At 42.3% G+C, this 24,466-nt stretch overlaps 1 protein-coding gene and 1 non-coding gene across 5 annotated transcripts; both read left to right on the forward strand.

Annotated features, from left to right (window-relative positions):
- Positions 1-23,868, forward strand: LOC123638699 (kynurenine/alpha-aminoadipate aminotransferase, mitochondrial). Of its 4 annotated transcripts, XM_045552512.1 has the most exons (14): positions 1-112; positions 443-550; positions 1,222-1,390; positions 2,371-2,503; positions 5,152-5,226; positions 9,408-9,617; positions 11,184-11,249; positions 13,773-13,855; positions 14,074-14,170; positions 14,425-14,486; positions 15,349-15,413; positions 16,987-17,093; positions 19,818-19,919; positions 20,836-23,868. In XM_045552512.1, exons 2-14 carry the CDS (start codon positions 484-486, stop codon positions 20,875-20,877), a joined length of 1,278 nt encoding a protein of 425 aa, XP_045408468.1. In that variant the 5' UTR covers positions 1-112; positions 443-483; the 3' UTR covers positions 20,878-23,868. The 4 variants fall into 4 exon arrangements, 3 of the variants coding, with proteins under 3 accessions (XP_045408468.1, XP_045408469.1, XP_045408471.1); XM_045552513.1 differs by lacking the exon at positions 5,152-5,226 and having other exon boundaries at positions 20,836-21,561; XM_045552515.1 differs by lacking the exon at positions 20,836-23,868 and having other exon boundaries at positions 15,349-15,457; positions 19,818-19,903.
- Positions 7,197-7,268, forward strand: LOC123639059. The gene has a single exon (XR_006735626.1). It is a non-coding gene; the product is annotated as a small nucleolar RNA SNORD60 (small nucleolar RNA).
- Positions 23,869-24,466: the final 598 nt, after the last annotated feature.

Consider the following 24,466-nt stretch of genomic DNA (forward strand, 5'->3'; position numbering starts at 1 on the left):
AGGCGGGGCTCGAGGACCAGGATCGCGGCAACTTCCGGTTCCCACCGGAAGCGACCCCGGATCCCGGCTGGACCACCCGGGCCGCGACGTGGGGGCAGCGCGCAGCTCCGAGGTCAATAGTCTAACTTTGAACAGACGCAGGTCCGGGGCTACAAGTGCTTGGCGACAGTGCCTGGCGACAGTGCCTGCCCCGAGCGCTGAGGGCGATGACCCGGGACGGGGCGGCGCGCGCGGCCGGCGTCATGGCCGCGGCGTGGGCGGGCGGGGGCGTCGAGCACAGCGGCCGGGCCCTGGAGCCGCCTCGCGGCGGGCGTCGCGGGCCGAGGAGCGGACCCTCCCTCTGCGCGGCCACGTTGCGGCCCGGCCACCCGCCCGGCCGCTCAGGACCCCGAGGCCGAGCGCGGCCCGGGCGGACCGTGACCGCGCTGTTTGGCTTTTCCAGCCCCGACCGCTGAGGGCGGCGCGTGCGTGGCCGTCGGAGACATGAACTACGCGCGGTTCGTCACGGCGGCGAGCGCGGCCAGGAAGCCTTCTCCCATCCGCACCATGAGTGAGAACCGGGCCCCTCTCCCCTCCGCGCCGGGCTGTGCGCGCAGCAGTGAAGGAGGCGCAGCCCTTGTCCTCAGAGGACGGAGGGGACTCCTGCCGGTGCGGCCGGGCAGGGGTCGGCAGAGGCCGGCGCTGCTGTGGGCGCGTCCCGCTGCCAGGAGAGCCCCTTCCTGGGGGGCGGCGGCGGCCCGGCGGGCAGGTCTGTGCGGGGCGGGAGCGCCAGGAAATGGGAGGGAACGGGCAGCCCCGAGGCTCGACGGACAGGTCGGGGCTACGTGGAGGCGAATCTCCCGCTGCTGTGGCCCTGGCTGTTTTCCTGATGTCTGAGCTCAAGGAGCCAGCGGATTCTGTGTCTGGTTCTTACAGACAGAGCCTTCTTGCTGCAGGGGTCACGGGTGCTCCCTCAGCCCTCGTTTATAAGGGCACTAATCCCATTCGGGAGGGTGGAGCCCTCACGACCTAATCACCTCCTGAGGGCCCCACCTCTTGATACTGTCACATTCGGTATTAGGTTCCAACATAGGAATTTTGGGGGGACACCGACATTTAGACCATAGCACATTCTGTCACTAGAAATTGTTCGACTTTATAGTTTTGTTGGCTATAATGCATATAACTATCTTTATAACAATATTGAATGAAAGTGTTTCTTCTTTTCCATGTTTATTGTAGCTGATCTGTTGACCAGGGCACCAAAATCGGTCATTTCCTTGGCTACTGGATCACCCAATCCAAACCTGTTCCCCTTTAAGACAGCTGCCATCACTGTGGAAGGTGGAAAGACCATCCAGTTTGGGGAAGAGATGATGAAGAGAGCACTTCAGTATTCTCAAAGTGCTGGGTAGGTGTCAATAGATGGCAGAATTTTATTAGCTCATTTTCATGAGAAAGGTTCTCAGGCCCATGGATATGGTGGCTTGTGTCTTTTTTAACTGGGTGTTCAGTGGCTAGGAAGGTTTGGAGAAGAGTTTTCAAAGAATAATTAAGGCAAGAGGGATATTTAATGCTCCTCAGTGATTGCTTCTCAGCCTTCAGTGACTGGGAGAGTCAGACAAGGCTTCTGGAAGGAAGGACCATTTGAGCTGAGTCTGAAACAGGAGACAGCTGGGTGGAGAAGCAGACTGGGAGAAAGGCAATGTGTGATCCAGGGAGCAGAGATTTTAAGTCTCCAGCAGATTTTTAAATAATTATGTTCCCTTTCTAAACAAGCAGGTATACACATACATTGCCCTCACAGGTTCAAATGTCTTTAATTTCTTACAGGCAAGCTGAAATACAAATCTTTAGACTTTCTTTACCTTGTCTTCTTCTAATGATAATGTATAGAAAGTCTATAAATTACACTTCATTAAAACTTTATTCTGAAATTGAAAAGTATATTGAAATGTTATTTGTATGTAAATTATATAATATGTAACATGTATATAGGCTTCTCTTTCCATGATGCAAAGAACTTATTAAGCCTGAACTTCTAGGTAGCCATAGAAATCTTCCTAGAAGGAACAAAGAATTGATTATGCAATGAATTCTCTAGTGTAAGACTTCAGGTTTGGAATAAGAAAGATATAGATTCAACTCTCAGCTCATTGATTAAATGGTTGGCTTTATTAGAATCTGCATCTGATTACCTTTATGTAAATTTCCTAATACCTAAATCTATTGCTTATATTTTAAATGGGAATATTAACATTGGCAAAAAGCATTTGAGGATTTTTTAACTAAATCTATAAAGTACTTGGTATAAAACTACCATTTATTTCCTATCTACTATTACTATGATTTTTACTACTATAAATTTAAAAATACATTTTTATGCTTTAGAATTCCAGAGCTTTTGTCCTGGCTAAAACAGTTACAAGTAAAATTGCATAACCCTCCCACCGTCCACTATCCCCCCAGTCAAGGACAAATGGACATGTGTGTCACAACTGGCAGTCAAGAAGGTCTTTGTAAGGTAAGAAACAAAGAAAGTAAAAGGTAGCCTATGTGTAGAATGAAATATGTTTGTAAATATAGTTATCTCTTGCTTAGCCACAAGAGGATCATGTTTCGTGGATTACTGGTAGTCTTTCTTATCACCTGGAATTATAAACAGGGAACTCTAAGACAAGACATAGGATGGGAGGAGTGTGTATGTGTCAGGGGACAGAGATGTTCGCAAAATGCAGGTAGAAATAGTTTAGGTTAATCTATCAGTATTTCCCTCTACTTTCCCTCATTGTGAACACAAGGACTTTCAAATTTTATCTGCTCTTAATATCACTCACCCCTCTGATTTTTTTTCTTCAATACTGATTTCAGTACAGATTTTTCTTAAATACGGAGCATGTGGTCAAGACCCAGACCTATGAGTCATTAAAACAAGAGCCCCACTAAGGGAGTTCTCAACTCCTGTGAGAACTTAGTGAGCACTGCTTAATTTCTTCTGGATTAAAGCTACAGGTTACATTTGATTTCTGTCTGTAGTTATGAAATTTCAATATACTTTTTAAATTCTTGAAAGAGCATAGATGGTAAAATACATCAATAACTCATAGACATGCTTATCACAGAGGCCTTAGTAGGAATCTAGTTTATTAATAATATTTCTTCCACTTTGTTCTCCAAGATGGATGTTATTTTAGGCTCCTGTGTTTCTGTCTTTATTAAACAGTGCTGCCGGTGATAGGCTGGTTGTTCTAGGGCAAACTGAATTAAGTTTTCATTTGATCTATTGATAAGGCATATGTCACCCTGGTGATTTCTTTGGTCCTAGCATGTTCTATAAAAACCAGATCAATCAGCTGCTTTGCAGAGGAGGATACTATTTGTCATAAGATGTCACAAGCTCCCAAGGAAAATGTAATTGAACATCACAGGCCAAGCTGGGGGGCAAAGTCAAATCTTTTATCTCAATTGATAATGGCCCTTCTGTTTGTTGTGAGAGGTAGGTTGTTAAAAAGATAGGAAGAAAAATTCAAACTGGGTGGGGGTCGTAAAACATGACTAGGTGAGAAGGGATTATTCTGTGACTTACATACGATTTAGTAATAACAGACCCCTTTGATATAAGCTGGAAAAATCTATTGCCTAGCTCTACTGGTGTCAGTAGGCATCATACTGTCCACACAATCTCCTACACTTTGTCAAACCTTCTCTTACTTAACCTCCAAATATCCTTGAACACTGTTGACCTCCCCTCCCTTTTTGGAGCACTCTCCTCCTCCGGCTCTCAGCACCGGGCTGGCTGGCTCTCCCCCAGCCCCCCTGCCCTGCCTCCCTTGCAGTGCCCCTGCCCAGCCAGTGTTTACTGGGGTTCCTTACGGCCCAGGCCTCGAACGTCCTGCATCTGTAGACTTTGCCTGGGTACCTCCATCCACACTCCTGTGATCAGCCGTGTGCTAGCACCTTCCACACCTTCCAGATCTGTTTTCCCTCTGACCACCTGACACCACCACAGGATCTTTCAAAGGCTCCTCACACTAAACAGCTCCTCGTCATCTCTCTCAGATGTGGACTTTTTGTGTCTGAATTTCAGTGAATGGCACTGGTGCCTCACTGTCTAGTTCAATAGCCAGAAATCCAGCATCGTTCCTGACACCTGCTCTTCCTCACTCCCCTGTAGTCCATAATCACGTTCTGTTGGTTTTCATTTCCTAAATACCTCCCCGTTCTCTAGAACTCCACCGTCACAGCACTTGTTCACATGACCCTTATCAAATGTCCCCAGACTGTGGCAGTCACTTCCCAAACCTTCCATGTGTATTCTCGCCCTTATTTTGTTCTTTCGTGCAGCAGCCAGATTGATCTTTTCAAAATGCATGTCTGATAATGCGACACCCCCCTCCCCCCTCCTTCTTAAACCTCTTGCTCGCCACCCTTGGCTCCAGTGCCCCACGGCACGGTCTCTGCCGTCTGCTGTCTGATCTCCCCACTCTCCTCTTTACACTCCGCCTCAAGCCACAGAATTCTTTACGTTTCCCAAAATGTCGCCATCGTCACCACTTACACCAAGGCGTCCCTTCCTCAGGGAAGCCTTCCCTGAGTCCCTGATGCCCAGGTCTTTCTACAACGATGCACAATAGCCTGTGCGTCTATGCTTAATAGCACTCGCCACTGCTTTGAATTGTGCGTTTATTGGGTAGTTATTTCATTAGTGTCTGGCTCTCACATGGACTGGCAGCTCCATGAGAGTATGAAACACGTCATTTTGCTCATCATTTTATCTCTAGTACCGTATGCAAGCCTGGCTTATAGAAGGAATAAATGAATTTTAGAAGCCAGTTATACTCTTTTTCTCCTTACTGAAAAATAGGGGTCTGAAAACTATGGCTTGAGAGCCAAATGCAGTTCATCTTATTTTGTAAATAAAGTTTTATTAGAACCCAGTGACACCCGCTCATTTATGTGTTGTTTGTGGCTGCTTTCTCAGTGTAGAGGCAGAGATGAGTAGTTGCAACACAGACACTGTGGCCTACAGAATATTTCTTATTTGGCCCTTTACTGAAAATTTGCCAACTTCTGCACTAGAATGATATGACCTCAAAATAAAAAAGGAGTTCTAAGCATGAAAACAGTACAAACCTAGGTTACTAACAAGCTAACCTGTGCTTCTTTTGTTAGGTGTTTGAAATGATCATTAACCCTGGAGATAATATCCTCGTAAATGAACCTGTTTATTCAGGAACACTTCAAGCTGTGAGTATGCATTGTTTATAAAAGGCATCTCTAATAAACAATAGGAAGAAATCATTGTACCTTTAGAATTATCTACTGAAAAATAATATAGCATCTTTCATCTGTAAATAGGAGAATCTTAAATGATCTATGCAAAATATGTGAACTATACCTTTGCTTTACATTTCTTTTTTAAAATGCAAATGTATAGCCACTAAAATTAGGTTGTGCAAAATCATGTCCAATTGTCTCCATATTTTACTAAAAATGTAACTTAAATTGCAAAACCTTATTTTTTCATTACCATATGTCTAAGAATAACCATGTTATATGTCAGTTTAATATAACTGTAAACTCATGCTGTACGATAGGACTTTCCACTCAGTGGGTCTGTAATAGCCAGAATGAGGAAGCTGATCATCCTCTCCTGCTGTGCTCTGCTCAGAACTCACCACGGGGAATGATGTTTGTGGGACACTCTGCTTTAGGATGGAAGTGTCCACAGACTGCACCACATGCAGAGACTTGTAGTCGGAGTGAATAGGGAATTGGAAACCACACCATGTGATGAATGGTTATGTGAACTGCAGCTGTTTTCCCCAAATAGAAGAGACTCAACAAAGACATGAGAAATGTCCTCAAATATATAAAAGTTAGCCATGTAACAGAAGAATTAGATTTGTGCATGACTGGAAGTTGATAGAACTGGAATCCCAGATAAACAGTTTCAACTCGATATAAAAACTTTTTACCCCTTGGGATTAACTGACTTCATAAGGAGGCAAAGCCTGGCCCATCACTACAGGTGCTCAGAGTTACTCCTGATTGCCTCCTAATACAAATACTGTAAAGGAACTCTCGCTTAGAGTAGGGGAATTGAATGAGATGGCCTTTGTGCTCTGCTGATTCTAACTTCATGGAATCTTTTTATTTTCCAAGTTTTATGTTATTTTTGTAAAATCAATTTATAAAGCAATATATAAACAATTCCAGTTATAATAGCATCCAGAAGAATAAAATAACTAGGAATAAATTTAACAAAGAAGGCCAAAGACTTGTAGGTTAAAAACTCCAAAGCTTTGCTGAAAGAAATTAAAGAAGACCCAAATGAATAGAGAGACATCTCCTGTTCGTGGATTGGAAGACTGAATATTGTTAAGACGTTAGCACTACCCTCAGCAATCTATAGATTTAATGCAATTCCTATCAGAATTCCAACAGCCTTTTTTTTGCAGAAATAGAAAAGCTGATTCTTAAATTCATACCAGAATTTAAGGATCCCAAATAGCCAAAACAATCTTGGAAAAGAACGAATTTGGAGGATTTACTTCCCAATTTTAAAAGCTACTATAAAGCTATAGTAATCAAAATAGTGTGGTACTGGCAAAAGAACAGACATATAGAGCAATGGAATAGAATTGAGAGTCCAGAAATAAACCCATAAATCCAGTTGATTTCGACAAGAGTGCCAAGTCCATTCAGTGGGGAAGAATAATCTCTTCAACAGATGGTGTTGAGACAACTGGATTTCCACATGCAAAAGAGAGAAATTGGACCCTTACCTCACACCATATAATAAATTAACTCAAAATGGATTAAAGACCTAAATGTAAGAGCTAAAATTATAAATACCTAGGATAAAATATAAGAGCAAATCTTCATGACTTTGAATTTGGTAGGGGATTCTTTTAGATATAAGAATGAAAAACACGAGCAACAACAAAAAATAGGTAATATGATTTCAAAATTAAAACTTTTGTGCATCAAAAGACATTACGAAGAAACTGAAGAAACAGCCTATGGCATAGGAGAAAATATTTGCAAATCATGTATGTGATAAGAGTTTAATATCAGGAATATATAAAGCATTCCTACAACTCAACCACAAAAGGACAACCCAATTAAAAATGCAAAAAGGATATAAATAGACGTTACTCCAAAGAAGCTGTGCAAATTGTTTAGCAGCACATGAAAAGATGCTCAACATCATCAGCCATGAGAAAAATATGATCAACGTAAGAAAGCTGTACATGCAGTCTGATTATTTTGTAAGACTGAGGCTTGGATAAAAATGTGTTTTTAAAATTAAGGAAATGCAAATCAAGACCACAGTGAAATAGTACTTCTCACCTGCAAGGATGGCTATTACAAAAAAAAGAAAAACAAACACTGCAAATACTGGTGAATATGTGATGAAAGTGGAACCCCCATACTTGCCTAGTAGAAATGTAAAATGGTGCAGTCACTGCAGAAAAAGTTTGTCAATTCCTCAAAAAGTTAAACATAGAATTACCATATGACCTACAATTCTACTCCTAGGTATATACTGAAAACAAACTGAAAACTACGACTCAAATAGGTACTTGTATGCAAATGTACATTGGGGCATTATTCACAGTAGCTAAAAGGTGGCAGCAACCCAAGTGTCCCTCAGTAGATGAACGGATAACTAAAATTTGGCATGTTCATACAGTGGCATTCAGCCAGAAGAAGGAACACAGATCTGATATATGTTACAGGGGGATGAACCTTGAAAACGTCATTTTAACTGAAAGACACCAGACACAAAAGGACAAATATTGTATTATTCAACTTACATGAGATATCTAGAATAGACAAATTTGTAGAGACGGAAAGTAGATTGATTAGAGGTCACCAGGGGCTGTGGAGAGTTATTAACGGGCACAGAGTTTCTGTTTGGGGTCATGAACAAATTTGGAAATAGAGGTGATGGATGCACCCACACGCTGAGTGTAATCAGTGCCCCTGCATTATACTCTTAACAATGGTTGAACTGGCAAAAAGTTTTCTTATATACATATTTACTACAGTAAAAAAATTGCTTTTTCTTGATTGGATACTAATTATTTATTTTCCTGAACTCCTAAGATTGAAGATTATATACTGCCTTTAAATTTCCAACTGGTGTCTACAAAAACGCATGCACGCACCCACCCACAAATGTTTTCACGTGCCCAAACAGAAACTACGCCAAGCTATGAGGAAATGTGCTAATAAGAAATATCTCTTTATTTTATTGCCAAATATTGATTTGTTTTATCCGTGGTCGATGTGCTTCCTAAGTCTAGGACCTTTTAAATTATCATAAGCAGGATCTGGATTATTCCCACTTTATGCATGATTCTACATTTAACTGCTGAAAGAGTGTTTGCTTTTCCTTTGAAATTTTTTTCTGAGAACTTCACTCGCTTTTTGTTATTTTTTTTCCTTAATGTTCATCCATGAATGAGACTCCACAACATTTTTATAAAACTATGTCCACAAGCAATGCCAGTACATGCCAGTCTGCGGTAGCAATTGGTAAAATATTGAAATACTTCCGTACCGCTTGGCCAGCTGCCCATCCCCTTCATTATCCTACCACCAACCCTGAATCTCACATGACCCAGAGTACGGCTGGCACAGCAGGGGGCCTCGAGGACCCTGTTCCAGCTGTGTCCCTGTCTGATGTGCCCATGCTGTACCGCTTGCTAAATATTTTCAATATCACCCCTGCTTGTAGTTATTTTATATAGCAGTACAACAGATGCGTCATGTGATTCATTAATTCTGTCAAAAGACATTCATTAATAAACACCTGCTTTATGAACCAGTTCTTATTATAATTGTGAAGAGAATTCAGTCAGAATAGGCTAGCGCACGCTGTGTAACAAATGACTCCGGTACACTCAATCATTTGTGACTTACAGCTGCAAAGGTTTGTCTCTCCCACACGACACATCCACAAGAGGGCCGCAGCTCTGTCCCGTGGCATCTTCGTTCCAAGCCCCAAGGTGACAGAAGCAGCCCTGTCTGGAGCATTGCCAGTCTTAGAGCAGAGGGAGGGGAGAGAACCACAGCTGGGTGTTAAAGCTTCGGCTCGGCAGGAACACATCACCCTTCTGCCCAGCACGTATGGCCACAGCCAGACACACAGCCAAGCCTGACAGAACTGGGGCGAGGAAGTGGCATCCTCCTCTGGGAAGGGAGAGGCGCTGTTTCTGATCAATAATGTGTCCACCCCAGGGAACAACAGAGTAAAATACGTAATCTCAGCCCTTGGGAGCTTAGAGCTGAGTGCAGGTTGACTTGTTTAAGGTATAAAAGGTCACATTCTTGGTTAGTATTTAAAAAAAAAGAAACAGTGGTGCTGACATTTCGTGATGGTGTCTGGCTCTTGTGCTTTCTTTTGCGCCCAACAGCTGCAGCCTCTGGGCTGCAACATCATGAACGTTGCCAGTGATGAACACGGGATTATTCCAGACTCCCTCCGAGAAACACTTTCCCGATGGAAGCCAGAAGATTCAAGGAACCCCAAGAAAAACACCCCCAAATTTCTTTATACTGTCCCAAATGGCAACAACCCCTCTGGAACCTCATGGACAAGTGACCGCAAAAAGGAAATCTATGAGGTATTTTAAAAGAATGTGTTCATGTAGTTGTGTCCCTGTTTCTTGATGGCTTTTAGAAGAGTACTGTATAAGTTTTCTCTCTTACTAGAGAAATTTATACCAATTTAGACACAATAAATTATTACCCTTTTGTTGAGATTTTTCCTTTTCCCCTAATTGAACTCTGCTTAAATCTTTTAAAACCCTTTTAGAAAGACTGTTTCATGTGTACCTGACTGTGCTCTTTAACCTTTTACTACAGATAGCTTTGTAAGTACCAAGCCCTTGTTAAACTTTATAGAATTTATTCATATGCAGCAGAATCATAAGAAAGATTTCAACCAGTTCCTTTTACTTGGAAAATTTATAGGTTTAAAATATTGTCTTATTTGTTATACCCTCCTGGGCTCTGTCCCGAGTTCTCTGTTTACATACCTGCCCTAGACAGCCTGGCTGAGTTCTGTGAGTGACGACTGCCGCATTGCCTGACTCTTCCCTGAGCTCCAGACTTCTGTATCCAACTTTCCACTTGATCCCTGCACGCAGATGTCTAATAGGCATTTCAACCTTAATGCGGCCAAAAGAGAACAGACTTCCCGCAGCCCACCCAAACCTCTAATCCACAACCCCTCACGTTCCCCAACCCCACACACAGTGTGAGCGTGAGGAGCTCCCCTTTATTCCTCTCTTTCCCTTCTCTCCTCCCCCACATCTAGTTCACCCTGTGGACTCACCACGTTATCCAGATCCATCATTTTTCTCCACCCCCATCACTGTCCCCATTTTCTAAGCTGCTACCCGCCCTCACTGGACTCCTACAGCACCATGCCCACTGCACCCTGCTGCGTTCTGTCCTGATCCCTAACCAGTCACGTCCCTCCCCTGTTGAAATGTCAGGGTACGGCCAGGCTCATGGTTCTGTTACAGCCTTCCAGTGGCTTCCCCTTGTGGTTAAAACAAAGTCCACATTCCTTTATCTGCCTCGCAAAGCTGTGTGACAAGGTCAGTCTGTTCTCAGGCCTTATCTCGTATCCTTCTTGCTGCAGCCCACTTGGGGCAGCCACACTGGCCTTTCTGGCCCTTAAACGTGCCAGGTGGTTTGCTCAGACAGGAGCCTTTGCCCTCACTCGTCCTTCAGTCTAGGTTTCTCTTCCCTGGTATTTGCACAGCTGAATCGTTCCTGTCATTTTGACCTCTGGTATTGCCTGGTCAGGAAGGGCTTCCCAGTGATTGGACCTGAAATAACTTCCCTGCCACTCTCTGTCTCAAATGTCACCTGTTGTAGTGCTCTCCCCAGCACTTTAACCACCCATCTAATATGCTTCTGCCCCGTGTCCCTTGGCTTATGTCTATTCTGTCTTGCCCACTGGAGTGTTAAGTTCCATGAGAACAAGGGCCTTAGTGCCTTGTTCACCTCTTTATCCTCACGGTCTAGGATGGGAGACTTTCAATTCTTGAATGAATGAATAAATGACTGAGCACAGTTATGATGTTAAAGAATTATGATTCCAAATGATTTTAATTTTGGATAGCTCTTAAGAAGTATGTTACTTTAAGAAATAAGTATATTGCTTTAACTTTTTTTAGCTTGCAAGAAAATATGATTTCCTCATAATAGAAGATGATCCGTACTATTTTCTCCAGTTTAACAAGGTAAGTGATGAAGTGAACTCCTGTCACTATTAGAAGATAAGTTGTTGAAAGTTATTGTACTGTACTGGATACTAGCCTGGCTGCTGGGTCAGAGCTAATCCACTTTTATATTGAAACTAAATCAATTAAGGTTAATTTGCTACCACTTCAATTTCAGTCTTCCACTTTTATCATGGGATTAATACTTTTCATTTTTGGTATTGCTGCTTTTTCCAGAAATCAGTTATCTTCAAAATAGTAGCTACCCCAAAGGCAATTACAGCAACAACAAAAATAAATAAATGGGACTTGATGAACTTAAAAAGCTTCTGTACGGCAAAGGAAATAATCAACAGAGCAAACAGACAACCTACAGAATGGGAGAAAACATTTAAAAACTATGTATACACATCTGATAAAGGGCCAATGTTCAGAATCCACAAAGGAGTCAAACAAATCAAGAAGAAAAAAACAACTCCATTAAAAATTGGGCAAAAGACACGAACAGAAATTTTTCAGAAAAAGGTAGACAAATGGCTAAGAAACATGAAAAAATACTCAACATCACTAATCATCAGGTAAATGCAAATTAACACGACAATGAGATACCACCTTACCCCTATGAGAATGGCCATTATTAAAAAGTCAACGAACAATAGATGGTGGTAGGGATGCAGAGAGAAAGGAACGTTATGCCCTGTGGGTAGGAATGCATATTAGTACAACCTCTGTGGAAAGCAGTATGGAGATTTCTCAAAGAACTATAGCAATCCCTCTGCTTGGTATCTACCCAAAGGTAAAGAAGTCATTTCGTAGAAAAATACACCTGCACTTAATGTTTATTGCAGCATAAGTCACAACTGCAACGATGTGGAATCACCCTGTGTGCCCATCAATGCATAAGTGGGTGAAGTAAATGTGGTGTATGTATATACATACACATATATATATATATATATACATATATATATATATATATATACACACACACATACACTCAGCCATAAAAAGCAGTGAAATAATGTTGTTGCAGCAACTTGGATGGAACTAGAGACTATTATCCTGAGTACAATATTTCAAGAATGGAAAACCAAACACTGTATGTCCTTACTAACAAGTGGGAGCTAAATGATGGATACACATGGGCACAATGGGGTATAAAGGACATGGGAAACCAGAAGGCGCTAGGGTGGGGGCTATGGGACAAAAACTTACCTATTCAGGACAATGAATACTGTTCTGGTGGCAGGCACCCCTAAAGTCCTGACTTAAGCATCATACAAGGTATCCATATATCAAAAACATTTGTACCACTTTCATATCTTGAAAAAACAAACTGAAGCAGGGCGAGGCTGTGCTCAATAATGTCCATTTTGGACATAGGCATCACAGGCAGCGTGCCACATATTTGCCCCCCTGTCATTTATGTCCTGGATCTTACCTGCTACATAATGGGCTTTTAGATTCACTCTCACTGCATTTTATGTATACATATGCTATTTTTCCGGATCACTGTGTTCTAACAGACAGTAGTAGCAATAAGACAGCCGATGCCCGATTCCTCAAACTACACCACTTTCTTCTCAGGGTTGCAGAGAACATACACTTGGATTCAGTTCCCCAGTTAAATATACAGAGAAGAAACAAAAACTTTGTTTTTTTGAAACAGGGTCTCACTCTGTCACCCAGGCTGGAATACAGTGGCATCATCATAGCTCACTGCAACCTCAAACTCCTGGGCTCAAGCAATCCTCCTGCCTCAGCTTCCTGAGTAGCTGGGACTACAGGTGTGCACCACAACATCCACCTAACTTTTTGTGAAGACAGGGTCTCGCTCTGTCGCTTAGGCTGTCCTCCAACTCCTGGGATCTAGTGATCCTCCCACCTCAGCCTCCCACGGTGCCAGGGTTACAGGCATGAGCCACCACTCCCAGCCAGAAACTCTTGATTTCTCTATACGATTTGCCAGAACATCACTTCTTTCTACTCAGACTCCCACTTTCACTGTGCCCATGACCTCACTTCTCATTTGTACCTCCTCTTGAAGTAAATATTGAAGTCAGTATGTGCTGTTGACACCATTTCTCATCTTCATTCTCATCTCATCTTTCCCGTTGGCCCTAAGGATCAGCGTCTCTCCCTGCACAGTTGCGAATGCTCCTGGCCCTCCACGGTTTGGTCTTGTGCAAACTTGTCTTTCCTGACTTCTTCCTTTAAGTCTGTCAATCCTGGGTTTCAACCTCTGTGGCGAGGAGGGCCTGTTTGAGGTTCCTCTAAATGTCTAATAATGGCATCTGGAGCCAATGAAGGGGCCTCGTGTGTGTGTTTGGCAAAAAAGCCATGGAGACAGGCAGGTGCTTATGAAAGAATGTGCATCTCTGTTCCTGTCCCATGTTAAAGGGTAGAAATAAAGGTGAGAGAATACTCGTGCTACTGTCATGCAAAAACATGCCCTGTCCCCTCGGTATGCAGAGTAATCATACAGTGACTAACAGTTGTCAAACCAACAGTTGTGTTTTTGTTTGTTTGTGTTTTCATTTTAAGCCCTGGGCACCAACATTTCTTTCCATGGATGTTGACGGGCGAGTCATCAGAGCTGACTCTTTCTCCAAAGTGCTTTCTGCCGGGTAAGGCCCGTGTTTCTACCGTGAGGCTCGATCGAAACGAGCCAGACGCTGTACCTCAGCATCTTTGGAATAAAATGCAGTTTGTCTTTTTAGTTTTTTTAAATTGTCTAGATCTGTTTCTCCCCAAGTCACAACTCTCTTCCTAATGAAAGCAGGAAAGGGACATGTAATAATTGTTAACGTGGGATTGGGATTGTGTCTTTTCTCTTTTTGTGTAGGTTGAGAATAGGGTTTTTAACTGGTCCAAAACCCTTGATAAACAGAGTTGTTCTTCACACACAAGTGTCAACGTTGCACCCCAGCACTTTTAACCAGGTAAGGACAATTTAGGAAATAGGTTTTTTAAATCAGATCAGAATAAAAAAATAGCAGGAATTCCGAACCTGTTTAGTGAATCATTGTTTTCCTTCCTGATTTATTATAAATCACTGACTATATAAGCTAGGTTCGGCTTGTTACATCTTCATGGTGGTTTACATGTAATAAAGAGTGGTTTGCTTTTACCTTTGGCAAATATCAAATTTTTAGGGTATGAACCATGACTTTTGTTATTGTTTTATTTACTCTAGCTCATGATATCACAGCTTCTACACCAGTGGGGAGAAGAGGGCTTCCTGGCTCACGTACACAGGTATTGAATCATCTGTTAAGACATTTATGAAGAAAATAGGAGCCCAGTGGACGTAGTACAGATCACCCAGAATGTTGGTTGTTTATTCTTCCTTCCTAACCCTAAGACAGACGAGGAATAGTCTATCAGAAGTCAAAAGTCCACTCGCTTTATTCGCACTTCACCTAGAAAGTCTTTTCAGGAGCGTCCCAGGGATGGCTTGAAAGCAGTCCACCCACACTCAAGGCAATCCCAAATCCCCATACCCTAGCATTCCCTTATTTAGCTGATTGAGAGGGTAAACTGTGCATACACATGAATGTTTTATTTAATAATCAACCATGAGGGACACATGACTCAGGATTTGGCTCAAGCACAGATGACTAAAAACATAATTTGCCTAAATAATGAGTATATTGGTGCATTGATGAGTTATTTTAGTTATGTAAATGTGGTACCTCTTAGGCCGTTCAGAAATAAGGAGAGATGGGGTATCCTCACTCCCAGACCAGTGACTCGTCATGTCAGTGCTGTTTTCTTTGATCCTGAGTGTTCTACCCTGCAGTTGATGACCATGTTTCAGACAACTAATCACAAAGATTGATCCTGCTACATCCCCTACTTCTAGCTTCCATATTTTACATAGAAATGGACTTTCCTTTAAGTTTCATTTTAAAATTATTCCACAATAAATGAAGAAAGACAGTAGTAAAAAGTTTCATCACCAGATGATAAGTCAAGCAAATACACTCTGTTCTCTTATCAAGTAGTCAACATTTCCATTAAGACAGAAAACAAATCCTTACAGCCTGGACTCCAGAGCCTTTTTTGTTCCTGCAGTGAATGTATTGAGTACATCCTTTTCATTGTTTTCTTCTTCTAGGGTTATTGATTTCTACAGGAACCAGAGAAATGCAATATTGGCAGCTGCAGACAAGTGGTTGGGTGGTGAGTGGAACGTGCAGTGCCCTTGTGATGAAAGTAGCACCTGTGTGAGTGGGTGGTGAACCCTGCATGTGATTAACAGTCCTGGTGGGAAGAAACCTCCAGGAGTATTCTTGCCAGGGACATGGTGCCCTGTAAGTGATCCCCGAAGGCACAATATGCAAACCTGTTTCTTCTTGACCATTTTCATCTCTGCTATATAGAATTTGTCATGTAAAGAAAAAGTTTGAAAGTCAACTACAAATAACTTACTTAAACCTAAATAATGTCCATATCCAAAAATTTTAGACTAATTTCGAAATTTTGCTTCAAATATTAATAGAAGAGCAATTGTGAAACAAGCCATGTACTCCTTTTCTAAAAAGTACAGAGACGAAATAGTCTGTCCTCGCAACATATTTGCCTTCTAATCATTAATCTCATTTATCTATTGCTAATTTGATTGCAGGATGTTTTTGATTCATTTTGTTATAGAAAAAAGTCAAATGAATTAAATGGCTTTGATTATATTATTAAAATGCCTTTGATGTAAGTAATAGTAAACCAAACATACTAATTTCTTTTCTCTGTTATATCTCTTTGCTTATCAAGTCGTCGTAAAAGTAGAATCATTATCTTTTTGATAAGAGTACTGTACTAGCCCAGGTGCGGTGGCTTCCTCCCGTAACCCTAGCACTAGGGGAGAACAAGGCAAGCGGATCCTCAAGACCAGGAGTTTGAGACCAGCATGAGCAACACACCAACCCTGTCTTTACAAAAAATTAAAAACAAAATTAGCCAAGCATGGTGGCATGTGCCTGTAGCCCCAGATATTTGGGAGGCTGAGGCAGGAGGATGGCTTGAGCTCAGGAGCTTGAGGTTGCACTGAGCTATGATGACACCACTGCACTCTAGCCTGGGCGACAGTGCAAGACTGTCAAAAAAAAAAGTACTATTCTACCTACCTCTTACATAGTAGTGCTAAAGAAAATGTTTTAATCAAGAGCACGTTTTCTTTTTTAGAAAAGACAGTAATGAAATCAAACTATCCTCTCTTCTTGATTTCTCTCTTTTAATACTCAATGAAACATAAAGCCTACAAGTGCTTCTGGAATTTTTGAATTTTAAGCACTTCTGTGCATAATTAATGACATTCTGATAAAATTCTACTCCACTGAACTTCTAAATTATATGTAAATGATAGGATTTATTGAGATGCTGGGAGGCTCCCGGAAGAGCTGGAGAATCCTCTTCTAAACTTGACCCAGGGGTGCTGTCTGGGTGGGCTCAGCTGAGCGAGGGCAGGGAGGCTGTGCATTTCCTGCACTGCGCCCAGGCTGAGCCCCTGGGGAACGTGCGCACGGGAGCGACTCGGTCTCCCCCGTCTCTCACCCCCCCGCCACGCACACTGACTCTGGGAAATAAAACAGCAAACATCAGTTTTCAGGGCTCTTAAAATGACAGTTTTTAAAATGCTATCACTGAAGGAACTTGTTGGAAACGCTCGTTCATAATCACTACATTATGCTATTTAGGTTCTTGATATCACCCACAATCCTTCCTTCAGAAGACATTTGTTGTCTGCTTTTGTTTGTAGATTTGGCAGAATGGCATGTTCCTACTGCTGGAATGTTTTTATGGATTAAAATTAAAGGCATTTCTGATGTAAAACAACTGATTGAAGAAAAAGCCATTAAGAAGGAGGTAAAATTGGGAGATGAGGGATGGGGAAGCCTAAAGCAAAGTTATGCTTTTTCTTTAAAGTCATTTTTTACTTGAATCGAAATGGAAAGAGATGTCTTTTGCTGCTCACCACTGAACTCATAATGTTCTAGTATTAGATATGTTATCTCATTATTAAAATCACAGCAGGTTTGGGGTTACGTAATTATATCTGGTCTGACTTAATGGCAATGCGGTCATTAGCATAGTGGCTGAGAGAGAGCAGTCCCTGCAGCCCCAGTCCTTGGGTTGGCATCCCAGCTCCGCGCCTTCCTGGTTGTGTGGCTTTGGGCGAGTTACCCTCCTGGTGCTCCATCTGTGAAATAGAGACAGTGAGAATCCCTCCCTCATAGGGGTGCTGTGGTCATTGAATGGTGTAGTATGTGCAGAGTGCTTAGAAAATGCTCAGTGAGTATTAGCCATTAGTATTGAAAATGGAGGGATTTGTTTTTCCTGATTGTGAAAGTACAGTATACTCACAGTAGGAAATTTGGAAACTGCATAAAAGCACAATGAAAAATTTTTTAAATAGCCCATATTTTCACCACCCAAATTTGTGACCATCTGTGATATAATTTCTTGAAGAGCTTGTATGTGTTCTTCTGGTGTTGTGGCTGTGCACTTACTTCACATGGTTAAATTACACAGAAAAGTTTGTTTCCTGATTTTTCACTTAAGATTAGCTCAGGAGAATGTCTTCTAGCTTTCTTTTTCTTCTGCTTTTGTATTTACAAAATTATAAGTCTACTTGGATTTCATTTCGGGGCATTGATTAAGCTGAAAATGCTAAATATTTTTCTGTGCCACTTTCCAGTTTACCAAATAAATTTTGCCTTCTCCATTAATTAATTCCGTTACCATGTCTGTCAATCTTTTGTAAACACTGAGATCTGGTTCTGGAGTCACTTGTCTTGAAGCAGTAAGTGCTAAAGCACAGGTTGGGTGGACGGTGGCAAAGTGCTGTGCTAGTGCCCAGGACACAGGTGCTCTGCAAGGTAGGGCTGGAGACGGCCTGCCTGGACTGCAGCCCTGGCCCCACACCTGGGAAAGGCGTCCTCCTCTCCAGCCACCTCCCTTGACGGCAGGACTGAGGGCTTCTTAATTGTTGTAATCCCGGTCCCAGAATGCAGGAGGTACTTAATAAATATTTAACTACCTTATTTTACAAATACATTTTAGTATAACAAATCGAGTTGATACCTTCCTTGCTTTTCTGTTGCTGGCATTATCATCAGAAACGTTTGGTTAGTGGCTCTCTGTGAGTATCTCTGAGCTGGGTGCTGAGGATGTGGACTCTGTTTCACTGTACTTTTCTCAGTTCCCCGCATTTAGTCCTTATGTCCTGTCGCATGTGCCTTTGCCTTGTCCCAGTAGTGTCCACCTTCATCACAGTGCCCTCGCCCAGGTCTAGTTCATCTTGCAGAGAGACTGTTACCACCCCCTCCTCCTCTTACAGCTCCTTCCTTCTAGTACCTCCCAAAACCTTTCCACCACATTGGGAGAAACGATGGCTTTCATTTCATTATTAATGAGGACAGAGGAACCCACCTTCCACCTGCAGATCTTTTCCCCAAATCATTTCCCTCCCAACTCCTCTGGTTCCCACTGCCAGTGCCCAGATTTATACTGTGTAACCACAGGCAGCTACTTAATGCGTTTGAAGGTCATCCTTGTGCTGGCTGATGCTGTCATAAAAGATAAACTGCAAAACCTCAAAGACTTAACACGGTGCAAGTTTATTTCTGACTCACATGAAATTCAAAGATGAGACCTTCAGGCAACTCTGCTCCACCAGTGATCCAGAGAGCCTGGGTCCTTCCATCTCGTTGCTGTTCAGTCTGCGACACGCGGACTCCAGGATGGCTACAAAAGGGAAAGAGCCCGTGTGGATCTCACACGGGAAGATCTCTGTGAGCCAGGCCTAGCAGTCGCACACACGACTTCAGCTCACATCCACTGGATGGAAGTCTCTCAGGCGGCCACATGTCACTAGAAAGAGGCCAGGGAAGGAGCGTGTGTGTGCCAGGAAGCAGAGGAAGTGGAGTTTGCAGTCAGGGAGCTGTGTCTGCCACAGTGGTCACCAAGAACAGCCGCTGTCCTACCACCACGTCTTCACGCACTCACTGAGTATCGTTATTCCTTCACTTTCTGGATTAAGTGGCTTGCCTCCTTTCAGCTCTTTGCACCAATTTTCTTCCCATCTCAGGGCCTTCAGACTCTGTATCTTCTCCCTCAAGTGCTGTTCCCCACGTTTTGCCTGGCCAACACTCACCTTTCAGGCCCCAGCCTAAAACGCACTTTCCAACTTGATTACTTAAAAATGGTATCTTGTTACTTGAATTTATATTACTTTTCTAGTTAGGTTAAACGTTTGTGATTATTACTATTTCTGTTTCTTTAGTAAGCTCTCCTTTACACATTAAATCCAGAATTTGAATGTTTTTCTTCTTTGTTTCTGTGGATTCCTTATACATCAGTAGGAGATGGCATTTGCCATTGTAAACATTTTTCCTGTTTCTGTGCATATAGTTTTGTTTATTGTACGACATACACAATATTTATATAAATCGGGATTTTTTTTCTTATGATTTCTTGAACTGCATTCAAACTTAAAACATGCTTCCCACTCTGAGATTAGGTTTACCTGTGCTTTATTGTAGTTTTTCTTTAATGGCACATTGCTCATTTTTCCAAAAACTCTCTTAGGTGTTAATGCTTCCTGGAAATGCTTTCTACGTCGATAGCTCAGCTCCTAGGCCTTATGTGAGACTGTCCTACTCTTCAGCATCTGAAGCGCAGATGGACGTGGTGAGTACAGTAGTCTCTGCAGAGTAACTCAGTGCGTATGTTTACTTCGTGAACAGTGCTTAATGTCTTTTTAGGTTTCTGAAAACCAGATATTAGCCGATCAGTCAGGAACCACCATTAAAAGACTCATTGTACTTTGTTGCTAGACTTTTATAAATAACTGAGACTGAGATGGAGTTAAAGTTTGTTGTCTTTGTGAATAATTTCTCAGAACCTGCTGAACAGTGCTGGGAAATTACCAACACGTTAGAAGGAAAATCTCTTTCCTTCCTTCATTGAGTTACCATGAGGCAAAAGTACAAATTCATGACAGTCATCAGTCTCCTTTTTGAAGAAAAAAATTTCTGCAGGGTCAAGTAGAATAATCTTAATCACGATCCAGCTTTGGCCAAAATAACAAGAAGCAAAGGAACAACATCCTAAGGACTCTGTATCTGGAAATCTGAACAGAAGCGCTATAAATTGAACAGGGCTGTTAAACTTGAAGAGAGTTCATACCCATTCCTGCAGTTGGCCATTTTTGGTGTGTGCCTTACTTGCTGTCTCATGTCATTAAATGTGCTTTTCATAAGTTTGTTCTGCTTTTATGTAAATAGAGTTGGGCAATTGAAGCTATGGAGAATGTATATGCAGGTGAGAGATTACATAAAAATATAAAATAGTTTGTTATGAGTAAAACAGAAAATGATAATCTTGGTCTATAAAAACAAAAGGAAAATCCTGGAAGTCTGATGTACTTCTGTGTACATATTTTAGCAGGCGCTGATGGCATCCTGCCCACATAAAGCTGATGTTAAACTTAACTTTTCATTGCCTTATCTCAGATGGATACTTTGTTTGGATTTTTAAAGTTATGACAGACTTCTCCGAAGTAACATCCGAATTTAAGTAATTCTTATCTCTTTTTCTATTTTAGGCCTTGAAGATACTAGCCCAGCTTATAAAAGAATCTTTATGAAAAAAAATCAAACTTGTCGTACTACTCATGGATTTTTCCAACAAATTATTTCCATGTTTTAGCAGGAAGAAATGGTCATTGGAGTTAGACTTACAGATTGGATTTCCTCAAACATGTCCTGTCTGTAGCAGTTCAACTAGACAAGTGTTAAAGTGCCTCTGAATCTGTGAGACGGCCATGATGTGTTTATAGATACGAAGTTTGATTGATTTTCAGTCTGCACAATACTGTTTTTATCTTCGGTTTTATTTCGAACAACCCTGTAGTTGCTTTATAATTTCCCTTAAATTTTCTTTGATACTAATATTTTATACTACATTATTTTGAAATTTTAAGAAAATAATTAAGTTCAAACTGGTATATAATGGGTACATTTTTATTTTCAGAAAAATTTAGTGAGACCAAAATTGTTATAATTTGACCATTATAAATGATTTTTATTAAGAGTACCATAGGCATTATGTTATGCCATAGAAATCCCTTTAAAATAAAACTCTGAAGCTAAACATACCTAAAGGCATCAGACCTATTAATTCTAAGTAGGAAGGAGAGATTATGGATTTAGGAAAATTTACTACCTTATATTCTCCAAATACTATAAAATTTCTAAAAACACAATCTTACCAGTTATGTAATTTAAATCTACAACAACTTTGGGGTATTACAGTATACTTTTTGAATGATTGTCTTTCTTGATTTTTAATATCCGATTTTTCCCATCTGATTACTAAAATAATACACGCTCATCTTAGAATTTTCAAACAATCCAGAAAGCAAGAGGATAAAGTAAAAGCCACTCACTATCTTACCCGCAGCGAGGACGGCTGTCAGCGTTTGTCCTTCTGCCCTGTGGCGACTTTCTGTGCGCTGACGTCACACCTGCAAGAGCAGGACCTCGCTGCCAGTGTGTCCTACACACCCTGTGCTCGCTTCTCTCAGTGGATGACAGATTACCACAGGGTTCCAGGGTTCAGTAACTGCAAAGTCATCAGTTCTTGTGAGGAGTTAGGAAGTTTATGCCGTTGTTATTTATGCCATCCCTTGTTTGTGCAAACATGTCCATCACAGTTGTATTATTTTCCCGCACAGCTGGATGAGACGTTACGTCCTCCAACAGCTAAAGGTCTCCAGCGACAGTCTGGACCTCACAGGCCAAAACACCTGGCTCCAGGCCCAAATCCCTCTTTCCAAGGCAGCTGCTGGCAGTTATTTAGGAGAGATGGGGGAGACGCAGGCCTGGAGGGGCCGAGCTGAGGAACCTGACGTTTCCATTAACGGTGAGAAGGGGGACGTGTAAGTGAAGAGACTTATAAAAGTAAAATAAGCCTTTCACTTACTTTATTCAATAGTTTTCAGTAATAACCAAAATTGCCCAGCCCAGCACTATATAAATGAGTGCCTTGCTTTGCTTTTTTTCCTTAAAGTCACGGTCATAGACTAGTTGGTTTACAATCTCCAGCTTTCAAGCAGGGGATTACCCCTAACCACAATCTATATAGGAATCTGTTTTTTTCAGAGAAAACAGAGAGACTACTGAGTGTTCATTTCTGTCCAGTGAGATTGCCTTTCCCCCATTAGAAAACTTTAAAGTGTTGGAAAATTGGACCCTCGTTCATTGCTATTGCCACTGTGAATTTTTCCAATCTTTTGGAAATGTTTTTTGGCAGTGTGTATCCGGAAACACTAAAATGTTTATATCCTGTAACACAGTGTGTTAGACGCTGTGATTGGCTCACTCAGCATGAATTCTACTTCCCTGCATGTGTCTTCGAGCACTGTAAAAGCTAAATACCACATTCACAGATGCCCCTGCAGCTGCAAGTCCAGATAGGATGCAGGTTCTGTCCCTCAGCCGCCTGCGTTCAGAACTGGGTTCGGGGGGCAGCAAGGCACCCGTTCTGCTGGCACGGTCGTAGCTAAGGCAGTGTGACTTTTACAGCAAGCAGCTGCTTGCTTTGCTGGCTTTCTGATTCTGGCAGAAGTAGGGAAATGATGGGGCTAGAAATACTTCCTGGAAGCTCCATCTAATTTTTCAGCCATTCCAGCAATTCTGGAAACTACGGAATACATGATAATATTTTTTTTCACCAGCTAGAGTAGTTTTCATTATCTGGAACTGAATGCCAGTCAGGGTCGTGAGGTGTGTCAGGGGTCTCCACGACCACCCTCAGGCTTGATGAGTCGCTCAGTGGACTCAGATGTAATTGTGCACAGAGCAGAGTCTGGAGGAAGCCAGGCACAGGCTTCCAAGAGTCCCCTCTAGTGGAGTCACACATGTGCTTAATTCCTTCAGCCACGATGGGGACAACACAGGCGAAGTGTTGTCAACCAGAGCTCAGCTGAGTCTGGTTTCCAGGGTTTCTGTCGGGCGCCCGGCAGGTATGGTGCGCACAGAGCCTGCGTGACTCACCTCCCTCAGTGCAGCCCCAGCCTGGGAGGGAAAGCAGGCCTTTGCCGTGAGCCAGGTTCGTGTAAACTGTCAGGGAAAGCTCGTGCAGAACACTCTTATCAGTCAAACATTCCAGGGCTCAGTTCCCAGGAGCCAGCCCAGGGCCGGGGAGGAAAACAGCCCTTTCTTGGGAATGTGCATTGTTTAAGCGACCCAGATCTGTCCGGTGAGCCCTGTCCTCACTGAGGAGCCCACTCCTGAATGTTTATAGTAAAGAATGGTGCAAGATGTGGACACTAACAAAAGGTGGAGATAGTAACTGTAGTTGAAAATAGCAGGAAGCTGGGGTTGGGGTAGAGGTCTTGTGAATAAAGGTCTCACAATAGGAGAATGATTGTCAGTTATGGTCCATCCACTCCACTAAATTGTGGGCAACCACTACACCACCGTTACAGAGCAGTATTCATTTGATAAAGCATTGGGGTATACGGAATAAAAAATCAGGATATAGAAAATATAGACATAGTCTAATTACAGCTATGTGAAAACAGAAAATATCTACCAAAATGACAACAATTAAATAATTTTTTTCTTTGATTTCATAATGTTCTGTAGGATGACTCTGTGTGTTTATAAACTAAGACAAGACCATTTTCAGTTGGATGAGCAGAGGTTCCTGCGGGCCGTGGTAAAACACACATCTAGGGGCAGCAAGGGGCAACTGCCAGGTGACGGGACGTCAGATGGAAAGTCACAGGCGTGTGGGGCTGGACAAGAGTTGCACGGGCTCGTTCCCTCCTGTCGCCCCGTGTGGCCTCTGGAAGCCGCTGTCCAGCCGCGCTGTGGGGACTCACAGCCGCTGGAGCGCCTGGGCCTCGTGGTGCTCAGCACGGTCGTGTCAGCTCGGCCTAAACTGGAACAGGGGCCACTTGGCACAGTTCTGACTTAAATTTGAATGTGTATTTGTCCACTCTAGGAACTTCCTCCCCTGCAAGGGAGAAAGTCTTTCATGCTTCCCCATAACGACTGCACGGTGCAGTGAGCCTTCAGATTCCTTTTCCAGTACCAGCTACTGAAATACTCGGTGGGAGGTAGTAACTTTTTCATAAGTAGGTGTAATTAAACATTTTTAGAGAATCCAAAATCTTGATGAAATTCAAATATGGACTAAACATTTAATTTTTACAAGCCCTGTGTATT

This window comes from Lemur catta, chromosome 5 (assembly GCF_020740605.2).
Source record: "Lemur catta isolate mLemCat1 chromosome 5, mLemCat1.pri, whole genome shotgun sequence".
NCBI classification, from domain to species: Eukaryota; Metazoa; Chordata; class Mammalia; order Primates; family Lemuridae; genus Lemur; species Lemur catta.